This window comes from Carcharodon carcharias, chromosome 36 (genome assembly GCF_017639515.1).
Source record: "Carcharodon carcharias isolate sCarCar2 chromosome 36, sCarCar2.pri, whole genome shotgun sequence".
Classification (NCBI taxonomy): Eukaryota; Metazoa; Chordata; class Chondrichthyes; order Lamniformes; family Lamnidae; genus Carcharodon; species Carcharodon carcharias.
The window spans coordinates 9,017,686-9,037,473 of NC_054502.1; the positions used below are offsets into that span (position 1 = coordinate 9,017,686).

A 19,788-nucleotide genomic window follows, 5' to 3' on the forward strand; every position below is an offset into this window, starting at 1 on the left:
GTAAATGCACCACATTGTGAGTCCGAATACAATCTTAAATTGGTTGTCAGCGTAGTTCTTAGCACACTGAGGATTATTTAGCAAATGTTATCCAATTGCGGAATCATATCTAATGTTGGACAGTGTGCTTTGAGTTTTGCAAGCACGGGCTGGTTGGGTACGGGCTGTACCTTGCCTGTTGCAAACAGCGGCTGAGACATGCTGCTTGATATGATCCGCCAGTCTTTGAGATGTATGGCCTACATACCTAGCATCACTCTGGCACTGAAATTTGCAGACCACATTACTCGTTTGTGTGATAGACAGAACGTCTTTTTGGCTTGACCGCAGTATCCTGTTAGTGGTGAATACCACTCATGTTGCTACTGCATAGTAGTAGCGTAAAACAGCTAGACCATAAGACCATAAGACATAGGAGCAAAATTAGGCCATTCGGCCCATCGAGTCTGCTCCGCCATTCAATCATGGCTGATAAGTTTCTCAACCCCATTCTCCCACCTTCTCCCCGTAACCTTTGATCCCCCTTACCAATCAAGAACCTATCTATCTCAGTCTTAAATACACTCAATGACCTGGCCTCCACAGCCTTCTATGGCAATGAATTCCATAGATTCACCACTCTCTGGCTAACGAAGTTTCTCCTCATCTCTGTTCTAAAAGGTCTTCCCTTTACTCTGAGGCTGTGCCCTCGGGTCCTAGTCTCTCCTACTAATGGAAACATCTTCCCCGGGTCCACTCTATCCAGGCCTTTCAGTATTCTGTAAGTTTCAATCAGATCCCCCCTCATCCTTCTAAACTCCACCGAGTATAGACCCAGGGTCCTCAAACGTTCCTCATATGTTAAGCCTTTCATTCCAGGGATCATTCTCGTGAACCTCCTCTGGACCCTCTCCAGGGCCAGAACGTCCTTCCTGAGATACGGGGCCCAAAATTGCTCACAATATTCTAAATGTGGTCTGACCAGAGCCTTATAAAGCCCCAGCAGCTAGCTTCACCTGTTGCTCAAATTTTTGAGATAGACCACCCTGGGAGGGCATGGCGAGGTAGACTGGGCATTTTTCAGGGCCATTCATGAGTTTGCATGATATACAGCGCGAAATGATCTGATCAAGGTAGCCATAATCCCACAGGATGCCTTTGATGGCACTCTTCTCATACAGTATAAATGGTTGTTTTCCTCTTGCTTTGGAATTCTTGCAAAGTGCCCTGATGAGCGCAAGGTGAAAAGCTTCGACATCTCTCTTTTTCAGCAATACTCAAGTTCTGCACTACCGAAAAGCATATAACTGCATAAAGATGGGTGGCAGGTCAGAGGATTGGATAGAAGATAAAGAACAGCAAAGAAGGACAAAAAGATTAGTATGGAGGAAAAAAATTAGAGTATGAGAGGAAGCTAGCTAGAAATATAAAGACGGATAAGAGTCTCTATCGATATTTTAAAAAGAAAAGTGTTTTAAAAAAGTGAGCTTTGGTCCCATAGAAAGTGAGTCTGGGGAATTAATAATGGAAAGTAAGCAGATAGCAGGTGGATTGAACAGGTATTTTGCATCGGTCTTCACTATAGAGGATACAAGTAACATCCCAGAAATAGCTGTAAACCAGGAACTGGAATTGGGGGAGGAACTCAGGAAAATTACAATCACCAGGGAAGTGGTACTGAACAAATTGTTGGAGCTGCAGATTAACAAGTCCCTGGGTCCTGATGGACTTCACCCTAGGGTCTTAAAAGAAGTGACAAGTGAGCTAGTTGATGCGTTGGTTTAAATTTTCCAAAACTCCCTAGATTCGGAGAAGGTTCCATTAGATTGGAATATAGCAAATGTAACTCCTTTATTCAGAAAGGGAGGGATACAGCAAATGGGAAACTACAGGCCAGTTAGCTTAACATCTGTAATAGGGAAAACGTTAGAAGCTATTATTAAAGATGTTATAGCAGGGCACTTAGAAAAACTTAAGGCAATCAGGCAGAGTCAACATAGTTTTGCGAAAGGGACATCATCTTTAAACCAATTTATTGGAGTTCTTTGAAGCAGTCACATTTCTTTTATTCATTCAGGGGATGTGGGCTTCACTGGCTGGGCCAGCATTTGTTGCCCATCCCTAGTCGGTCTTGAGAACATGGTGGTGGACTGCCTTCTTGAGCCACTGCAGTCCATGTGGTATAGGTACATCCACTGTGCTGTTAGGGAGGGAGTTCCAGGATTTTGACCCAGCGACAGTGAAGGAATGGCCAATATATTTCCAAGTCAGGATGGTGGGTGACGTGGAGGGGAACTTCCAGGTGGTGTTCCCATCTATCTGCTGCCCTTGTCCTTCTAGATGGTGGAGGTCGTGGGTTTGGAAGGTGCTGTCGAAGGAGCCTTGGTGAATTCTTGCAGTGAATCTTGTAGATGGTACACACACTGCTGGTGGTGGAGGAAGTGAATGTTTGTGGATGGGGTGCCAATCAAGCGGGGCTGCTTTGTCCTGGACAGTGTTGAGCTTCTTGAGTGTTGTGGGAGCTGCACTCCAGGCAAGTGGGGAGTATTCCATCACACTCCTGACTTGTGCCTTGTAGATGGTGGACAGGCTTTGGGGAGTCAGGAGGTGAGTTACTCATCGCAGGATTCCTAGCATCTGACCTGCTCTTGTAGCCACAGTATTTATGTATTTATATGGCTAGTCCAGTTCAGTTTCTGGTCAATGGTAACACCCAGAATGTTGATAGTGGGGGATTCAGTGATGGTAATGCCATTGAATGTCAAGAGGAGATGGTTAGCTTCTCTTTTGTCGGAGATGGTCATTACCTGACACTTGTGTGGTGTGAATGTTACTTGCCACTGGTCAGCCCAAGCCTGGATATTGTCCAGGTCTTGCTGCATTTGGACATGGACTGCTTCAGTATCTGAGGAGTCATGGATGCTGCTGAACATTGTGCAATCATCAGCGAACATCCCGACTTCTGACCTTATGATGGAAGGAAGGTCATTGATGAAGCAGCTGAAGGTGGTTGGGCCCAGGACACTACCCTGAGGAACTCCTGCAGTGATGTCCTGGAGCTGAGATGACTGACCTCCAACAACCACAACCATCTTCCTTTGTGCTGGGTATGACTCCAGCTAGTGGAGAGTTTTCCTCCTGATTCCCATTGACCCCAGTTTTGCTGGGGCTCCTTGATGTCACATTCGGTCAAATGCTGCCTTGATGTCGGGGCAGTCACTCTCACCTCACCTCGGGAATTCAGCTCTGTTGTCCATGTTTGAACCAAGGCTGTAATGAGGTCAGGAGCTGAGTGGCCCTGGCAGAACCCAAATTGGGCATTAGTGAGCAGGTTATTGCTAAGCAAGTGGTGCTTGATAGCACTGTTGATGACTCCTTCCAATACTTTACTGATGATCGAGAGTAGACTGATGGGGCGGTAATTGGCTGGGTTGGATTTGTCCTGCTTTTTGTGTTCAGGACATACCTGGGCAATTTTCCGCATAGCCGGGTAGATGCCAGTGTTGTAGCTGTACTGGAACAGCTTGGCTAGGAGCACGGCAAGTTCTGGAGCACAAGTCTTCAGTACTAGTGCCGGAATATTATCAGGGCCCATAGCCTTTGCAGTATCCAGTGCCTTCAGCCATTTCTTGATATCACGTGGAGTGAATTGAATTGGCTGAAGACTGGCATCTGTGATGCTGGGGACCTCTGGAGGAGGCTGAGATGGTTCATCCACTCGGCACTTCTGGCTGAAGATCATAGCAAATGCTTCAGCCTTATCTGTTGCACTGTTGTGCTGGGCTCCTCCATCATTGAGGATGGGGATATTTGTGGAGCCTCCTCCACCAGTGAGTTGTTCAATTGTCCACCACATCCACAACTGGATGTGGCAGGGCTGCAGAGCTTAGATCTGATCCGTTGGTTGTGGGATTGCTTAGCTCTGTCTATCACTTACTGCTTATGCTGTTTGGCATGAAAGTAGTCCTGTGTTATAGTTTCACCAGGTTGACACCTCATTTTTAGGTGTTGCCTGGTGCTGTTCCTGGCATGACCTCCTGCACTCTTCATTGAACCAGAGTTGATCCCCTGGCTTGATGGTAATGGTAGAGTGGGGGATATGACAGGCCATGAGGTTACAGGTTGTGTTCGAGTACAATTCTGCTGCTGCTGATGGCCCACAGCGCCTCATGGATGCCCAGTCTTGAGTTACTGGATCTGTTTGAAATCTATCCCATTTAGCACGGTGGTAGTGCCACACAACATGATGTGAAGACGTGACATTGTCTACACAACGACTGTGCAATGGTCACTCCTACCAATAATGCCATGGACAGATGCATCTGTGGCAGGCAGGTTGCTGAGGATGAGGTTAAGTATGTTTTTCCCTCTTGGTTCCCTCACCACTTGCTGCAGACCCAGTCTAACAGCTATGTCCTTTAGGACTCAGCCAACTCGGTCAGTAGTGGTGCTACTGAGCCATTCTTGGTGATGGACATTGAAATCCTCCACCCAGAGTACATTCTGTACCCTTGCCACCCTCAGTGCTTCCTCCAAGTGATGTTCAACATGAAGGTGGTACATGGTAATCAGCAGTTTTCCCTGCCCATGTTTGACCTGATGCCATGAGACTTCATGGGGTCCAGAGTCGATGTTGAGGATTCCCAGGGCAACTCCCTCCCGACTGTATACCACTGTCCCCCCACCTCTGCTGGGCCTGTCCAGGGATACCCAGGGATGGTGATGGTGGTGTCTGGGATGTTATCTGTAAGATATGATTCTGTGAGGATGACTATGCCAGGCTGTTGTTTGACTAGTCTGTGGGACAGCTCTCCCAATTTTGGCACAGGCCATCAGATGTTAGTAAGGAGGGCTTTGCAGGGTTGGCAGGGTTGCCAATGTCATTTCAGGTGCCTAGGTTGATGCCAGGTGGCCCGTCTGGTTTAATTACTTTTTTGAGGCTTTGTAGCGGGTTGAAATAACTGAGTGGCTTACTCGACCATTTCAGAGGGCATTTAAGAGTCAACCACATTGCTTTGGGTCTGGAGTCACATGTAAGCCAGATTTCCTTCCCTATTTTATTTTTATTGAAATCAAATTCCACCATCTGCCGCAACGGGATTTGAACCCGGGTCCCCAGAACATTACCCTGGGTCTCTGGATTACTAGTCCACCGACAATACTATGACACCACCGCAATATGCTGTGGATAAAGGGGAACTGGTGGATGTGCTGTACTCAGATTTCCAGAAGGCATTTGATAAGGTGCCACATCAAAGGTTATGACAGAACGTAAAAGCTCATGTAACATATTGGCATGGATAGAAGATTGGCTAGCTAACAGGAAGCAGAGAGTAGGCATAAATGGGTCATTTTCTGGTTGGCAAGATGTAACAAGTGGTGTGCCAGAGGGATCAGTGCTGAGGCCTGAATTTTTTACAATATATATTAATGAGTTGGGTGAAGAGGTCGGAGTTATGGTAGCTAAATTTGCTGATGACACAAAGGTAGGTAGGATAGTAAGATGTGAGGAGGATGTAAGGAAGCTACAAAGTGACACAGATAAGTTGTGAGTGGGCAAAGATCTGGCAAATGGAGTATAATGTGGGAAAATGTGAGATTGTCCATTTTGGCAGGAAAGATAAAAGAGAGGCTTATTACCGAAATGGTGAGAGATTGCAGAGCTTTGAGATTCAGAGGGATCTAAGTGTCCTAGTGCATGAATCACAAAAGGTTAGTTTGCAGGCACAGCAAGTACTTAGGAAAGCTAATAGAATGTTATCATTTATTGGGAGGGGATTACAAAAGTAGGGAGGTTATGCTTCAGTTTTACAAAGCACTTGTGAGACCACGTCTGTGGTACTGTGTACAGTACTGGTCTCCTTAGTTAAGGAAAGATGTAAATGTAAATGATTGCCAACCAATCAGAGAAGGTTTACTAAGCTAATACCAGGAATGGGCGGGTTGTCTTATGAGGAGAGGTTTGGACAGGGTAGGTTTGTATCCACTGGAGTTTAGAAAGGTAAGAGGTGACTTGACTGAGACTTTTAAGTTCGTGAGGGGTCTTGACAGGGTGGATGGGGAGAGGATGTTTCCGCTTGTGGGAGAATCTAGAACTGGAGGTCATTGTTTAAAAATAAGGGATCGCTTGTTTAAGAAGGAGATGAAGAGAAAATTTTTATCTCAGAGGGTCGTGAGTCTTTGGAACTCACCTCCTCAAAAGGCGGTGGAAGCAGATTTTTGAATATTTTCAAGGCCGAGGTAGATAGATTCTTGATTAACAACCATAGAGCCAGAGAAAAGTTACAGTGCAGAAAGAGGCCATTCAACCCATCATGTCTGTGCCAGCCAAAAAGAGAAAAAAAAGAAACTAGCCACTCATTTCAATCCCACTTCCCAGCACCTTGTCCATAGCATTGCAGGGTTACTTCAGACACAGGTTCAGGGACCCTTTTAATGAGTTGAGCATTTCAGCCTCAACCACCAACTTAGGCAGTGAATCCCAGGCTCCCACCACCCTCTGGGTGAAAAAGTTTTCTCTCATGTCCCCTCTAACCCTTCTACTAATCACCTTAAATCTGTGCCCCCTGGTAACTGACCCCTCAGCTAGGGGAAACAACTCTTTCCTGTCTACCCTATCTAGGCCCCTCATAACTTTGTACACCTCAATTACATCTCACCCCTCAGCCTCTCCCCCATTCTAAGGAAACCCCTCCCCCCCCCCAGCCTATGCAATCTTTTCCCATAGCTGCAAGTTTCCAGCCCTGGCAATGTTCTTGTAAATCTCCTCTGTACTCTGTCTCCAGAGTAATTATGTCCTTCCTGTAATGTGGTGGCCAGAACTGGACACAAGATTCCAGCTGTGGCCTAACCAGTGTTTGATACAGTTCCAGCTGTGGCCTGACCAGCGTTTGATACAGTTCCAGCTGTGGTCTGACCAGCGTTTGATACAGTTCCAGCTGTGGCCTAACCAGCGTTTGATATAGTTCCAGATGTGGCCTGACCAGCGTTTGATACAGTTCCAGCTGTGGCCTGACCAGCGTTTGATACAGTTCCAGCTGTGGCCTGACCAGCGTTTGATACAGTTCCAGCATGACATCCCTGCTGTCGTACTCAAGGGGGTGAAAGGTTATCGGGGTAGGCAGGAATGTGGAGCGGAGGTTACAATCAGGTCAGGCATGACCATATTGAATGGCGGATCAGGCTCGAGGGGCCGAGTGGCCCATTCCTGCTCCTAATTCATATGTTCGTTTGTGTGTTCACACACTTATACTACACCAGAGTTATGTCAGAGTTGCATTGGCATGACACAGTAGCTGTGCCAGACTTACGCTAGAGTTACCCCGGAGTTAGGATGGCAGGGTAGGGAAAGTGTTGAGGAAATTCTCCACCAATAAGCCATGACTAAGAGACTCTAGACTCCTGGGCATGACATTCAAATCTCACAAATACACTTACTACAAACTTTCTGGTTAAAGAGGTTAAAAGGACGACTTGTATTTCTATAGTGTCTTTCATGACCTCAGGACATCTGAAGGTGCTTCACAGCTAATGAAGAGCTATTTTGAGGCATGATCACTGTTGTGATGTAGGAAACGCAGCAGCCAATATTGTGTACAGCAAACTCCCACAAACAGCAATGCAACGACAGCCAGATAATCTACTTTTTCTTAATGATGTTGTTTCAGGTGTAAATATTGACCGGACACCAAGGTGAACACAACCTGCTATTCTTCAAAATAGTCCTGTGGCCTCTCTGGACCAACTGGGAGGCCAGACGGGTGCCTTGGTTTAGTAATTCCGACAGTGTAGCACTCCCTCAGTACTGACCCTCCGACAGTGCGGCACTCCCTCAGTACTGACCCTCCGACAGTGCAGCACTCCATCAGTACTGACCCTCCGACAGTGCGGCACTCCCTCAGTACTGCCCTCCGACAGTGCGGCATTCCCTCAGTACTGACCCTCCGACAGTGCGGCACTCCCTCTGTACTGACCCTCCGACAGTGCAGCACTCCATCAGTACTGACCCTCCGACAGTGCGGCACTCCCTCAGTACTGCCCTCCGACAGTGCAGCACTCCCTCAGTACAGATCCTCCGACAGTGCGGCACTCCCTCTGTACTGACCCTCCGACAGTGCAGCACTCCATCAGTACTGACCCTCCGACAGTGCGGCACTCCCTCAGTACTGCCCTCCGACAGTGCAGCACTCCCTCAGTACAGATCCTCCGACAGGGCAGCACTCCCTCAGTGCTGACCCTCCAACAAGGCAGCACTTCCTCAGTACTGACCCTCTGACAGTGCGGCACTCCCTCAGTACTGACCCTTTGACAGTGCGGCGCTCCCTCAGTACTGACCCTCTGACAGTGCGGCGCTCCCTCAGTACTGACCCTCCGACAGTGCGGCTCTCCCTCAGTACTGACCCTTTGACAGTGCGGCACTCCCTCAGTACTGACCCTCCGACAGTGCGGCACTCCCTCAGTACTGACCCTCTGACAGTGCGACGCTCCCTCAGTACTGACCCTCTGACAGTGCGGCGCTCCCTCAGCACTGACCCTCCGACAGTGCGGCACTCCCTCAGTACTGACCCTCTGACAGTGCGACGCTCCCTCAGTACTGACCCTCTGACAGTGCAGCGCTCCCTCAGTACTGGAACTGGGCCTGCCAGCCTGAATTTTGTGCTCAGGTTGCTGTCGTAGGGCTCGAAGCCACGAGCTCCTGCCTGAGATGTGGGCGAGAGAGAGATTGAGCCATGGCTGACTCTCAACAGAGAGGCAGCCGGCCTATCCGAACACAGGCACTGAGAGGCGGCTGTGTGGGCTAAGAGTACGTTTCAATTTTAACTGCAGATTTACTTTGTGAGTAAGATTGGGCTTGACTGTCAATCTATTCTAGCCGGCTGGATGTGGAATCAAATCACTCCAGTTGTAAGAATATATGAGCAAGATTTTCAGAGATTAAGGGTTAATCCGACTGCCCTAAAGTCTGCCATCTTAACCACTGCACTTTCCTGTTTAACAGGGAAGTCTAAGTCATTTAGGCGCAATGAACTGTCGAACTTGGACCAGCTTCGTCTTTAGTCACTTCAGTGAACCTAATTCGAGGACATGCACTGTGCATTCCAGGGAACTCTCAAACACGAGAGCGACAGATGGAAACATCTGCAAATGCGACATCCTTTTCAGAAGCAGCTGGCGGGGATAGGAAGCTGCAGGGGTGTGTGTGAGGAGCTTCACTCCGACGCAAACGGCCCTGATGTGTAACAAGAGTCAGAACAGGGTCGGTTGTGCTGTGGCGCCCCGAAACCCCGCATCATAACTATCTCGTGCTGAGGCTCACAAATTAGGTGGCAGAGGTCAGCTGGTGCCCGTGGCACTTGCTCCTTCAGGATAGGAGGGAACGAAGCCAGGGATTTGGGACAGGGTAAGGTGAGTGCTCTCATATTCTCTCAATCCAGCCTGTGGCATTCCCAATAAAATCCTTTCATGTGATGTGAATGTCGCTGGCAGGGCCAGCATTTATTACCCTGGTTGCCCTTGAGGAGGTGGTGTTGAGCTGCCTTCTTGAGCCGCTGCAGTCCCTGTGGTGTAGGTACACCTACCGTGCTGTTAGGGTGGGTGTTCCAGGATTTGGACCCAGTGACAGTGAAGGAACGGCCGATATGTTTCCAAGTCAGGATGGTGAGGGGCTCGGAGGGGAACTTCCAGGTGGTGGTGCTCCCCATGTGCCTGCTGCCCTTGTCTTTCTAGATGGTAGTGGTCGTGGGTTTGGAAGGTGCTGTCGAAGGAGCCTTGGTGAATTCCTACAGTGCATTTTCTACATGGTATCCACTGCTGCTACTGTGTGTCGGTAGTGGAGGGAGTGAATGTTTGTGGATGGGGTGCCAATCAAGCGGGGCTGCTTTGTCCTGGATGTCAAGCTTCTTGAGTGTTGTGGGAGCTGCACCCATCCAGGCAAGTGGGGAGTATTCCATCACACTCCTGACTTGTGCCTTGTAGATGGTGGACAGGCTTTGGGGAGTCAGGAGGTGAGTTATTCACTGCAGGATTCCCAGCCTCTGACCTGCTCTTGTAGCCACTGTATTTATATGGCTGGTCCCAGTTCAGTTTCTGGTCAATGATAACCCCAAGGATGTTATTAGTCGGGGGGTTCAGTGGTGGTAATGCTATTGAATGTCAAGGGGCGATAATTAGATTCTCTCTGGTTGGAGATGATGATGGTCTGACACTAACAAAATCTACAGCGTATGACAGACTTTACTACATTTTTCACATGTCGTCTCTGTGAAAGAGTTTCCCCTCAGGTACCATTTCCTTACTGACTCCTCACATACACTTTAAGATGTCTTTCCACCTCTCTGTGAAAACCTACCTTGGGTTCTGCTTCTCCCACTGCATTCCCTTGGGCATTCCTGTGTCTGGGCAAGCCTCTGAGTATAAAGGTTCTCTTACCCCGCTCCCCGCTCCTAGGCTCGTCAGTACTGGCATCATTCTTGTGCCAATAAAGGCTGATGTCCTACCTTGCAACCAGTTGAAGGAAGGCTCAGTTTTCAATGCGACTTGCTGCCCAAGGTTGCGGGCGATGATGGACTCGGTCCCCTGGAAGTTATTTGTTGTCCCCGTGTATAGCTCCCCATCTGGACCATAAAACAGAGACAGTGCTGAGAGAGCCACACAGATATGCGTATTTATTTACACAGCACCTTACCACCCATCTCATAAACATCTCAAATCACCCTGTAGGGGTAGAAAGAATTACTCTGAAGGGTTCAGACTGCAGCCACATTTTTACACAGCGGGATCCCACAAAGAGTAACACGTCCCAGGCAGTTCCATTATTCATTCAGGTAGTTTTTGCTTAAAGGAGAAAAGGCTCTGTTCAGAAACACCACTACTCTGCTCCACAGAGAATGGGCGATGAATCCACCAGAACCATCGGAACAGAAAGACAGAGCCTCGCTTTAAAATCTAATCCAAAGAACAACTCTGCTGACAGTGCAGCATCAAGTCCTGGTGTGGTCAATAATAATGTCTGGGTTCGGAGGCAGCAGCACATTCAGACATCACACTGTCCCCATCAAACACTCCCAGGACAGGTATAGCACGGGGTTAGATACAGATTAAAGCTCCCTCTACACTGTCCCCATCAAACACTCCCAGGACAGGTACAGCACGGGGTTAGATACAGAGTAAAACTCCCTCTCCACTGTCCCCATCAAACACTCCCAGGACAGGTACAGCACAGGGTTAGATACAGAGTAAAGCTCCCTCTACACCGTCCCCATCAAACACTCCCAGGACAGGTACAGCACGGGGTTAGATACAGAGTAAAGCTCCCTCTACACCGTCCCCATCAAACACTCCCAGGACAGGTACAGCACGGGGTTAGATACAGAGTAAAGCTAACTCTACACTGTCCCCATCAAACACTCCCAGGACAGGTACAGCACGGGGTTAGATACAGAGTAAAGCTCCCTCTACACTGTCCCCATCAAACACTCCCAGGACAGGTACAGCACGGGGTTAGATACAGAGTAAAGCTCCGTCTACACTGTCCCCATCAAACACTCCCAGGACAGGTACAGCACGGGGTTAGATATAGAGTAAAGCTTCCTTTACACTGTCCCCATCAAACACTCCCAGGACAGGTACAGCACAGGGTTAGATACAGAGTAAAGCTCCCTCTACACTGTCCCCATCAAACACTCCCAGGACAGGTACAGCACAGGGTTAGATACAGAGTAAAGCTCCCTCTACACTGTCCCCATCAAACACTCCCAGGACAGTAACAGCACGGGGTTAGATACGGAGTAAACTCCCTCTACACTGTCCCCATCAAACACTCCCAGGACAGGTACAGCACGGGGTTAGATACAGAGTAAACTCCCTCTACACTGTCCCCATCAAACACTCCCAGGACAGGTAACGCAGCGGGTTATATACAGAATAAAGCTCCCTCTACACTGTCCCCATCAAACACTCCCAGGACAGGTACAGCACGGGGTTAGATACAGAGTAAAGCTCCCTCTACACTGTCCCCATCAAACACTCCCAGGGCAGGTACAGCACGGGGTTAGATACAGAGTAAAGCTCCCTCTACACCGTCACCATCAAACACTCCCAGGGCAGGTACAGCACGGGGTTAGATACAGAGTAAAACTCCCTCTACACTGTCCCCATCAAACACTCCCAGGACAGGTACAGCACGGGGTTAGATACAGAATAAAGCTAACTCTACACTATCCCCATCAAACACTCCCAGGACAGGTACAGCACGGGGTTAGATACAGAGTAAATCTCCCTCTACACCGTCCCCATCAAACACTCCCAGGACAGGTACAGCACAGGGTTAGATACAGAGTAAAGCTCCCTCTACACTGTCCCCATCAAACACTCCTAGGACAGGTACAGCACGGAGTTAGATACAGAGTAAATCTCCCTCTACACTGTCCCCATCAAACACTCCCAGGACAGGTACAGCACGAGGTTAGATACAGAGTAAATCTCCCTCTACACTGTCCCCATCAAACACTCCCAGGACAGGTACAGCACGAGGTTAGATACAGAGTAAATCTCCCTCTACACTGTCCCCATCAAACACTCCCAGGACAGGTAGAGCACAGGGTTAGATACAGAGTAAATCTCCCTCTACACTGTCCCCATCAAACACTCCCAGGACAGGTACAGCACGAGGTTAGATACAGAGTAAATCTCCCTCTACACTGTCCCCATCAAACACTCCCAGGACAGGTAGAGCGCCGGGTTAGATACAGAGTAAAGCTCCCTCTACACTGTCCCCATCAAACACTCCCAGGACAGGTACAGCACAGAGTTAGATACAGAGTAAAGCTCCCTCTACACTGTCCCCATCCAACACTCCCAGGACAGGTACAGCACGGGGTTAGATACAGAGTAAAGCTCCCTCTACACTGTCCTCATCAAACACTCCCAGGACAGGTACAGCACGGGGTTAGATACAGAGTAAAGCTCCCTCTACACTGTCCCCATCAAACACTCCTAGGACAGGTACAGCACGGGGTTAGATACAGAGTAAACTCCCTCTACACTGTCCCCATCAAACACTCCCAGGACAGGTACAGCACGGGGTTAGATACAGAGTAAAGCTCCCTCTACACTGTCCCCATCAAACACTCCCAGGACAGGTACAGCATGGGGTTAGATACAGAGTAAAGCTCCCTCTACACTGTCTCCATCAAACACTCCCAGGACAGGTACAGCACAGGGTTAGATACAGAGTAAACTCCCTCTACACTGTCCCCATCAAACACTCCCAGGACAGGTACAGCATGGGGTTAGATACAGAGTAAAGCTCCCTCTACACTGTCCCCATCAAACACTCCCAGGACAGGTACAGCACAGGATTAGATGCAGAGCAACATAAACGTATGAACACACAAACCAGGAGCAGGAGGAGGCCACTCAGCCCCTCGAGCCTGCTCCACCATTCAATAAGATCGTGGCTGATCTGATTGTAACCTCAACCCCACATTCTCACCTACCCTCAATTACCTTTCACCACTTTGTTAATCAATAATCTATCTATCTCTGACTTAAAAATATTCAAAAACTCTGCTTCCACTGTCTTTTCAGGAAGAGAGTTCCCTCCAAGAAAAAAAAATTCTCCTCATCTCTGTCTTAAATGGGCGAGCCTTTATTTTATACAGTGACCCCTAGTTCTAGATTCTCCCACAAGAGGAAACACCCTCTCCACATCCACCCTGTCAAGACCCCTCAGGATCTTATATGTTTCAATCTTGTTACCTCTTACTCTTCTAAACTCCAGTGGATACAAGCCCAGCCTGTCCAGCCTTTCCTCATAAAACAACCCACCCATTCCAGGCGTTAGTCTGGTAAACCTTCTCTGAACTGCTTCCAACACATTTACATCCTTCCTTAAATAAGGAGACCAATACTGTACACAATACTCCAGATGTGGTCTCACTAGTGCCCTGTCCAAATGAAGCTTAACCTCCCTACTTTTGTATTGAATTCCCCTCCCAATAAACGATAACATCCTATTAGCTTTCCTAATTACTTGCTGTACCTGCATACTAGCCCTTTGCAATTCATGGACTAAGACACCCAGATCCCTCTGCACCTCAGAGCTCTGCAATCTCTCACCATTTAGATAATATGCTTCTTTTTATTCTTCCTGCCAAAATGGACAAATTTGCATTTTCCCACATTACACTCCATTTGCCAGATCTTTGCCCACTCAATCATCTCTCTATTTCGCTTTGTAGCTTCCTTATGTCCTCTTCACAACTTACTTTCCTACCCATCTTTGTGTCATTAGCAAATTTAGCAACCATCCCTTTGCTCCCTGCATCCAAGCTTTTTTTTAATTCATTCATGTGACATGTCTAGGCCAGCATTTATTGCCCATCCCTAATTGCCCTTTGAGAAGGTGGTGATGAGCTGCTTCCTTGAGCCGCTGAAGTCCATGTGGTGTAGATACACCCACTGCACTGTTAGGAAGGGAGTTCCAGTCATTTATATGACTCATACGGACTCAAAAAGTTAACTGTTTCTCTCTCAGAAATGCTGTCAGACCTGCTGAGTTTTTCCAGCATTTTCTCATTCTATTTCAGATTTCCAGCATCTGCAGCATTTTGCCTTTGTCTAAACATTAGTGGGAGTTGTCTATCAGCCTCCAAGTAATAGTGGTAAGGTAGGGGGTGGCATTAAACAGGAAATTAGAGATGCATGTAACAAGGGTGCTACAGTAATCATGGGTGACTTTAATCTACATGTAGACTGGGCAAACCAAATCAGCGATAACGCTGGGCGGATTAATTCCTGGAGTGCGTGCGAGATGGTTTTTTTAGACCAGTATGTCGAGGAACCAACTCGGGAACAGGCTATCCTAGATTTGGTATTGTGCAATGGGAAGGGGTGAATTAATAATCTTGTGTGGGGTCCATTGGGGAACAGTGATCATAACATGATAGAGTTCTTCATCAGGATGGAAAGTGAAGTAGTCCAATCCAAAACTAGGGTCCTAAATCTAAACAAAGGGAACTACGACGATATGAAGTGTGAGTTGGCTATGATAGATTGGGGAATTTCATTAAAAGGCATGACGGTGGATAGGTAATGGCTACTATTTAAGGAATATTGTTTTGTATTGTAATTGTATGTAACATGCATTGTAACAGTTATACATTCCTTTCTGGTACAAAAACACAACAGGAAAAGTGGCCCAACTATGGCTAATAAAAGAAATTAAGGATGGTATTAGACCCAAAGAGGATTAATATAAAGTTGCTAGAAAAAGTAGCAGGCCCGAGGATTGAGAGCAAGGAATTAGAATTCAGCAAAAGAGGACCAAGAGTTTGATTAAGAGGGGAAAAATATGAGTGTGAGAGTAAACTTGCAAGGGACATAAAAGTGGATTGTAAAAGCTACCATAAGTATGTAAAAAGAATAAGATTAGTGAAGACAAATGTACGTCCCTTGCAGTCTGAAACAGGGGAATTTATAATAAGGAACAAGGAAATGGCAGAGCTATTAAGCAACTACTTTAATTCTGTCTTCACAGAGGAAGACACAAATAACTTCCCAGAAATGCTGGGGAATCGAGGGTCTAGTGAGAAGGAGAAATTGAAGGAAGTTATTATACTAAAAAAACAGTGCTGGAGAAATTAATGGGATTGAAAGCTGTTAAATCCCCAGGGCCTGATAATCTTCCCCCCCCGGGGTACTAAAGGAGATGGCCATGGAAATAGCGGATGCACTGGTTGTCATCTTCCAAAATTCTATAGATTCTGGAATAGTCCCAACAGATTGGAGGGTGGCAAATGTAACCTCACTATTTAAAAAAGGAGGGAGTGAGAAAATAAGGAATTACAGACTGGTTAGCCTAAATTCAGTAGTAACGACAATGCTAAAGTCGATTATAAAGGATGTGATAACAGGACACTTAGAAAATATCAATGGGATTAGACAAAGTCAACATGGATTTATGAAAGGGAAATCATGTTTGACAAACCTACTGGAGGTTTTTGAGGACGTAACTATCAGAATAGATAAGGGAGAACCAGTGGATGTGGTGTACTTGGATTTTCAGAAAGCTTTTGATCAAGTCCCTCATAAGAGGTTAGTGTGCAAAATTAAAGCACATGGGATTGGGGGTAATAAAATGCCATGGATTGAGAATTGGCCAGCAGACAGGAAACAGAGAGTAGGAATAAATGGGTCTTTTTTGGAATGGCAGGTGGTGACTGAGGGGTACTGCAGGGATCAGTGCTTGGGCCCCAGCTATTCACAACACATATCAATCATTTGGATGAGGGAACCAAATGTAATATTTCCAAGTTTGCTGATGACACAAAACTAGGTGGGAATGTGAGCAGTGAGGAGAGTATTAAGAGGCTACATGGCTATTTAGACAAGTTGAGTGGGTGGGCAAATGCATTGCAGATGCAGTATGACACAGATAAGCGTGAAGTTATCCACTTCGGTAAAACAGAATGGCAGAATATTATTTAAATGCTAAGTTGGTAAATGTTGATGTACAAAGGGACATGGGTGTCCTTGTACACCAATCACTGAAAGCAAGCGTGCAGGTACAGCAAGCAGTTAAGAAGGCAAATGGTATGTTGGCCTTCATTGCGAGAGGACTTGAGTACAGGAGCAAGGATGTCTTAATGCAGCTGTACAGGGCCTTGGTGAGACCACACCTGGAGCATGGTGTGCAGTTCTGGTCTTCTTACCTAAGAAAGGATATACTTGCTATAGAGGGAGAGCAGCGAAGGTTCACCAGACTGATTCCTGGGGATGGCAGGATTGTCATATGAGGAGAGCTTGGGCCGAATAGGCCTGTATTCACTGGAGTTTAGAAGAATGAGAGGGGGTCTCGTTGAAACGTATAAAATTCTGACAGGACTGGAAGATTGGATGCAGGGATGGTGTTTCCACTGGCTGGGGAGGAGGTCTAGAACAAGGGGTCACAGTCTCAGGATACAGGGTGGGTGTAGTAATTTTAGTTTTGATAAATGTGGGACTGTAGCTTTAAGAACTAAGCCTGTGCTGTAAGATCACATGATCTGTGTAAACCAATGAGTTAGTAGGGCAGGGAACCGCTAGGAGGGAGTTCTTCTTTAGTCTTGAGTTAGATGCACACATGTAGCTGCTGCTGCTAAATTGTAAATAAAGTTCAATGTTTCCACTAGGAGAAGTTGCCTGGAAAATCGACTCTATAACAGTAGGCCATGTAGGACTGAAGTGAGGAGAAGCTTCTTCACACAGAGGGTGGTGAACCTGTGGAATTCTCTACCACAGAGGCTGTGGCGCCAAGTGACTGAATATATTTAAAAAGGAAATAGATAGATTTCTGGACTCTGAAGGCGTCAAGGGGTATGGTGAGAGCGGGAGTACGGTGTTGAGATAGAGGATCAGCCATGATCATATTGAATGGCGGAGCAGACTAGAAGGGCTGAATGGCCTACTCCTGCTCCTATTTTCTATATTTCTGTGTCTTCCCTCCTTATTAATCTTTTAGCCATTTTTTGCTGTTTTTATATTCTATCAAATCTTTTGGCCTGCCATCCATCCTTGCACAATTATAATCTTTTTCTTTAAGTTTGATACTATCTTTGACTTTTTTAGTTAGCCGCAGATGCTGGATCCTTCCCTTGGAAGTTTTCTTTCTATACCTATTCTGTGTATTCTGAAATATCCTTTTAAATGTCTACCACTGCATCTCTATTGACTTATCCCTTAACCTAGTTTGCCAGTTCACTTTAGCTAACTCTAATTTCACACCCTCATAATTGCCCTCACTTAAGTTTAAAATGTTAGTCTTAGACCCACTCCTCTCTCCCTCAAGCTGAATGTAAAATTCAATTATATTATGATCACTGCTACCTAGGGGCACCTTCATTATGAGGTCATTAATTAATTCTATCTCGTTGAACGATACCAGGTCTAGTATAGCATGTTTTCTGGTTGGCTCCAGAATGTGCTGTTCTAAGAAACTATCCTGAAAACATTCTATGAACTCCTCATCTATCTTTGCCCATCTGTTTTTTCCAGTCTATATGTAGATTAAAATCCCCCATGATTATCGCCGTACCTTTCTGACAAGCTCTCATTATTTCTTCCTTTATACTCCGGCATACCATGTGATTACTGTTAGGGGTACTGTATACAAGTCCCACAAGTGATTTCTTGCCTTTATCATTTCTCATCTCAACCCAAACCATTTCCTGAACTTGTTTCCTGAACTTGGGTCATCCCTTTCTATTGTGCTAATACCCCCATCGTTCATTAGCAGAGATACCCCTCCACCTTTTCCTAGCTTCCCATCCTTCCTAAGTGTCATGTACCTTTCAATATTCAGGTCCCAATCTATGTCACCTTGCAGCCATCCCTATAGGTATGTCCTCAGTTACAAGCTGAGAAGTGTACACCCTACTTCCCCAGCAGCGCGACACTCTTATTCCCCAAATCAGTCAAATTCCCCAAATGTGTTTGTGAATTGGAGGAACTGCTTAGAGGCTGAAATAGCATAGCGAGCAGGCAGCAGGGAGAGGCTTATATCACATCGGGCTGAACATACAACCCAGGTCCCAGTGAGGAAAGGCTCCAACCTATGATACCGATCAGGCCCCATAAGATTCAAACCCCAGATGCAAAATCTGTCCTGGTGTTACGCGGCACAGAGCTAACCTTGTTTGGAAGGGGTCATTCGCAGCCGTGTGGTACTTACCAACCATGGTGGCTGTGTATTTCCGCCTGGGGTCAAAGGGACAACGGCCTTTGCCTTCCTCCATTAGCGGGACACCATTCGAATCACTCAGCAGTGAGAAGGTTCTGACATCCTGTAAGACATGGAGCCATGTGTCAGACTTTGGCTCATTTATGTCGACCGTCTCCAATCATCCCCGCTGAACAATGGGCACAAGTCAAGGGGCACTGTCACTGTCAGGCACTGACAAACACTCAACAAAACTTTCTCAGTCCTTACTCAGTGAGTGAGTGGGAGTCTGAGTGAGAAAGTGTGTGTGTGAGTGTGTGTGAAAGTAAGTGTGTGCGTGAGAGTGTGTGAGAGTAATTGTGTGTGTGAGAGTGTGTGCGCGAGTGTGTGTATGTGTGAGAGTGTGTGTGAGTGTGTGTGACAGAGAGTGTGTGTATGAGAGAGTCTGTGTGCGTGTGAGAGAGAGTTGGTTATGAGAGAGTGTGTGTGTGTGAGAGAGTGTGTGTGAGAGAGTGTGTATGTGTGTGTGTGTGTGTGTGTGTGAGAGGGACTGTGTGAGAGAGTGTGTGTGTGAGTGTGTGAGTGAGAAAGTATGTGAGAGATTGTGTGTGTGTCTGAGCGTGTGTGTGAGTGTGTGAGAGGGAGTGTGTGTGAGAGGGAGTGTGTGTGAGAGGTAGTGTGTGAGTGAGTGAGAGAGTATGTGAGAGTGTGAGAGAGAATGTGTGTGTGGCAGTGTGTGCATGTTTTCTGGGATCCACCTTCTCCCCATCCCCACAGAGAAAGAATGGGAGAGATACAATGCAACACACACCGACACACACCAACACACACACACACCGACACACACTGACACACACACACACACACCGACACACACCAACACACACACACACACACACACACACACACCAACACACACACACCGACACACACACACCGACACACACCGACACACACCGACACACACCAACACAGTGAAACACAGTGAGAGAGAGAGTTAGCGGAGTGATAAAGAGGGTGATTCACAGATGCAATGAAACAGAAAGAGAGAGGGGGAGAGGGAGAGATAAAGAGAGAGACACATAGAGGGAAGAGGGAAAGCCTGATAGAGA

At 47.0% G+C, this 19,788-nt stretch overlaps 1 protein-coding gene across 4 annotated transcripts in view; it reads right to left on the reverse strand.

The window, feature by feature from the left end:
- LOC121272921 (semaphorin-4B-like) overlaps positions 1 to 19,788 on the reverse strand; it is a 114,932-nt gene that overhangs the window by 19,189 nt on the left and 75,955 nt on the right. For all 4 annotated transcript variants that reach the window (XM_041179786.1, XM_041179783.1, XM_041179787.1 and 1 more), the window contains 2 exons: positions 18,689 to 18,800; positions 10,476 to 10,592 (listed from right to left, as the gene is read on the reverse strand). In XM_041179786.1, coding sequence (XP_041035720.1) covers positions 10,476 to 10,592; positions 18,689 to 18,800 — 229 coding nt within the window. The remainder of the gene's footprint in view (positions 1 to 10,475; positions 10,593 to 18,688; positions 18,801 to 19,788) is intronic.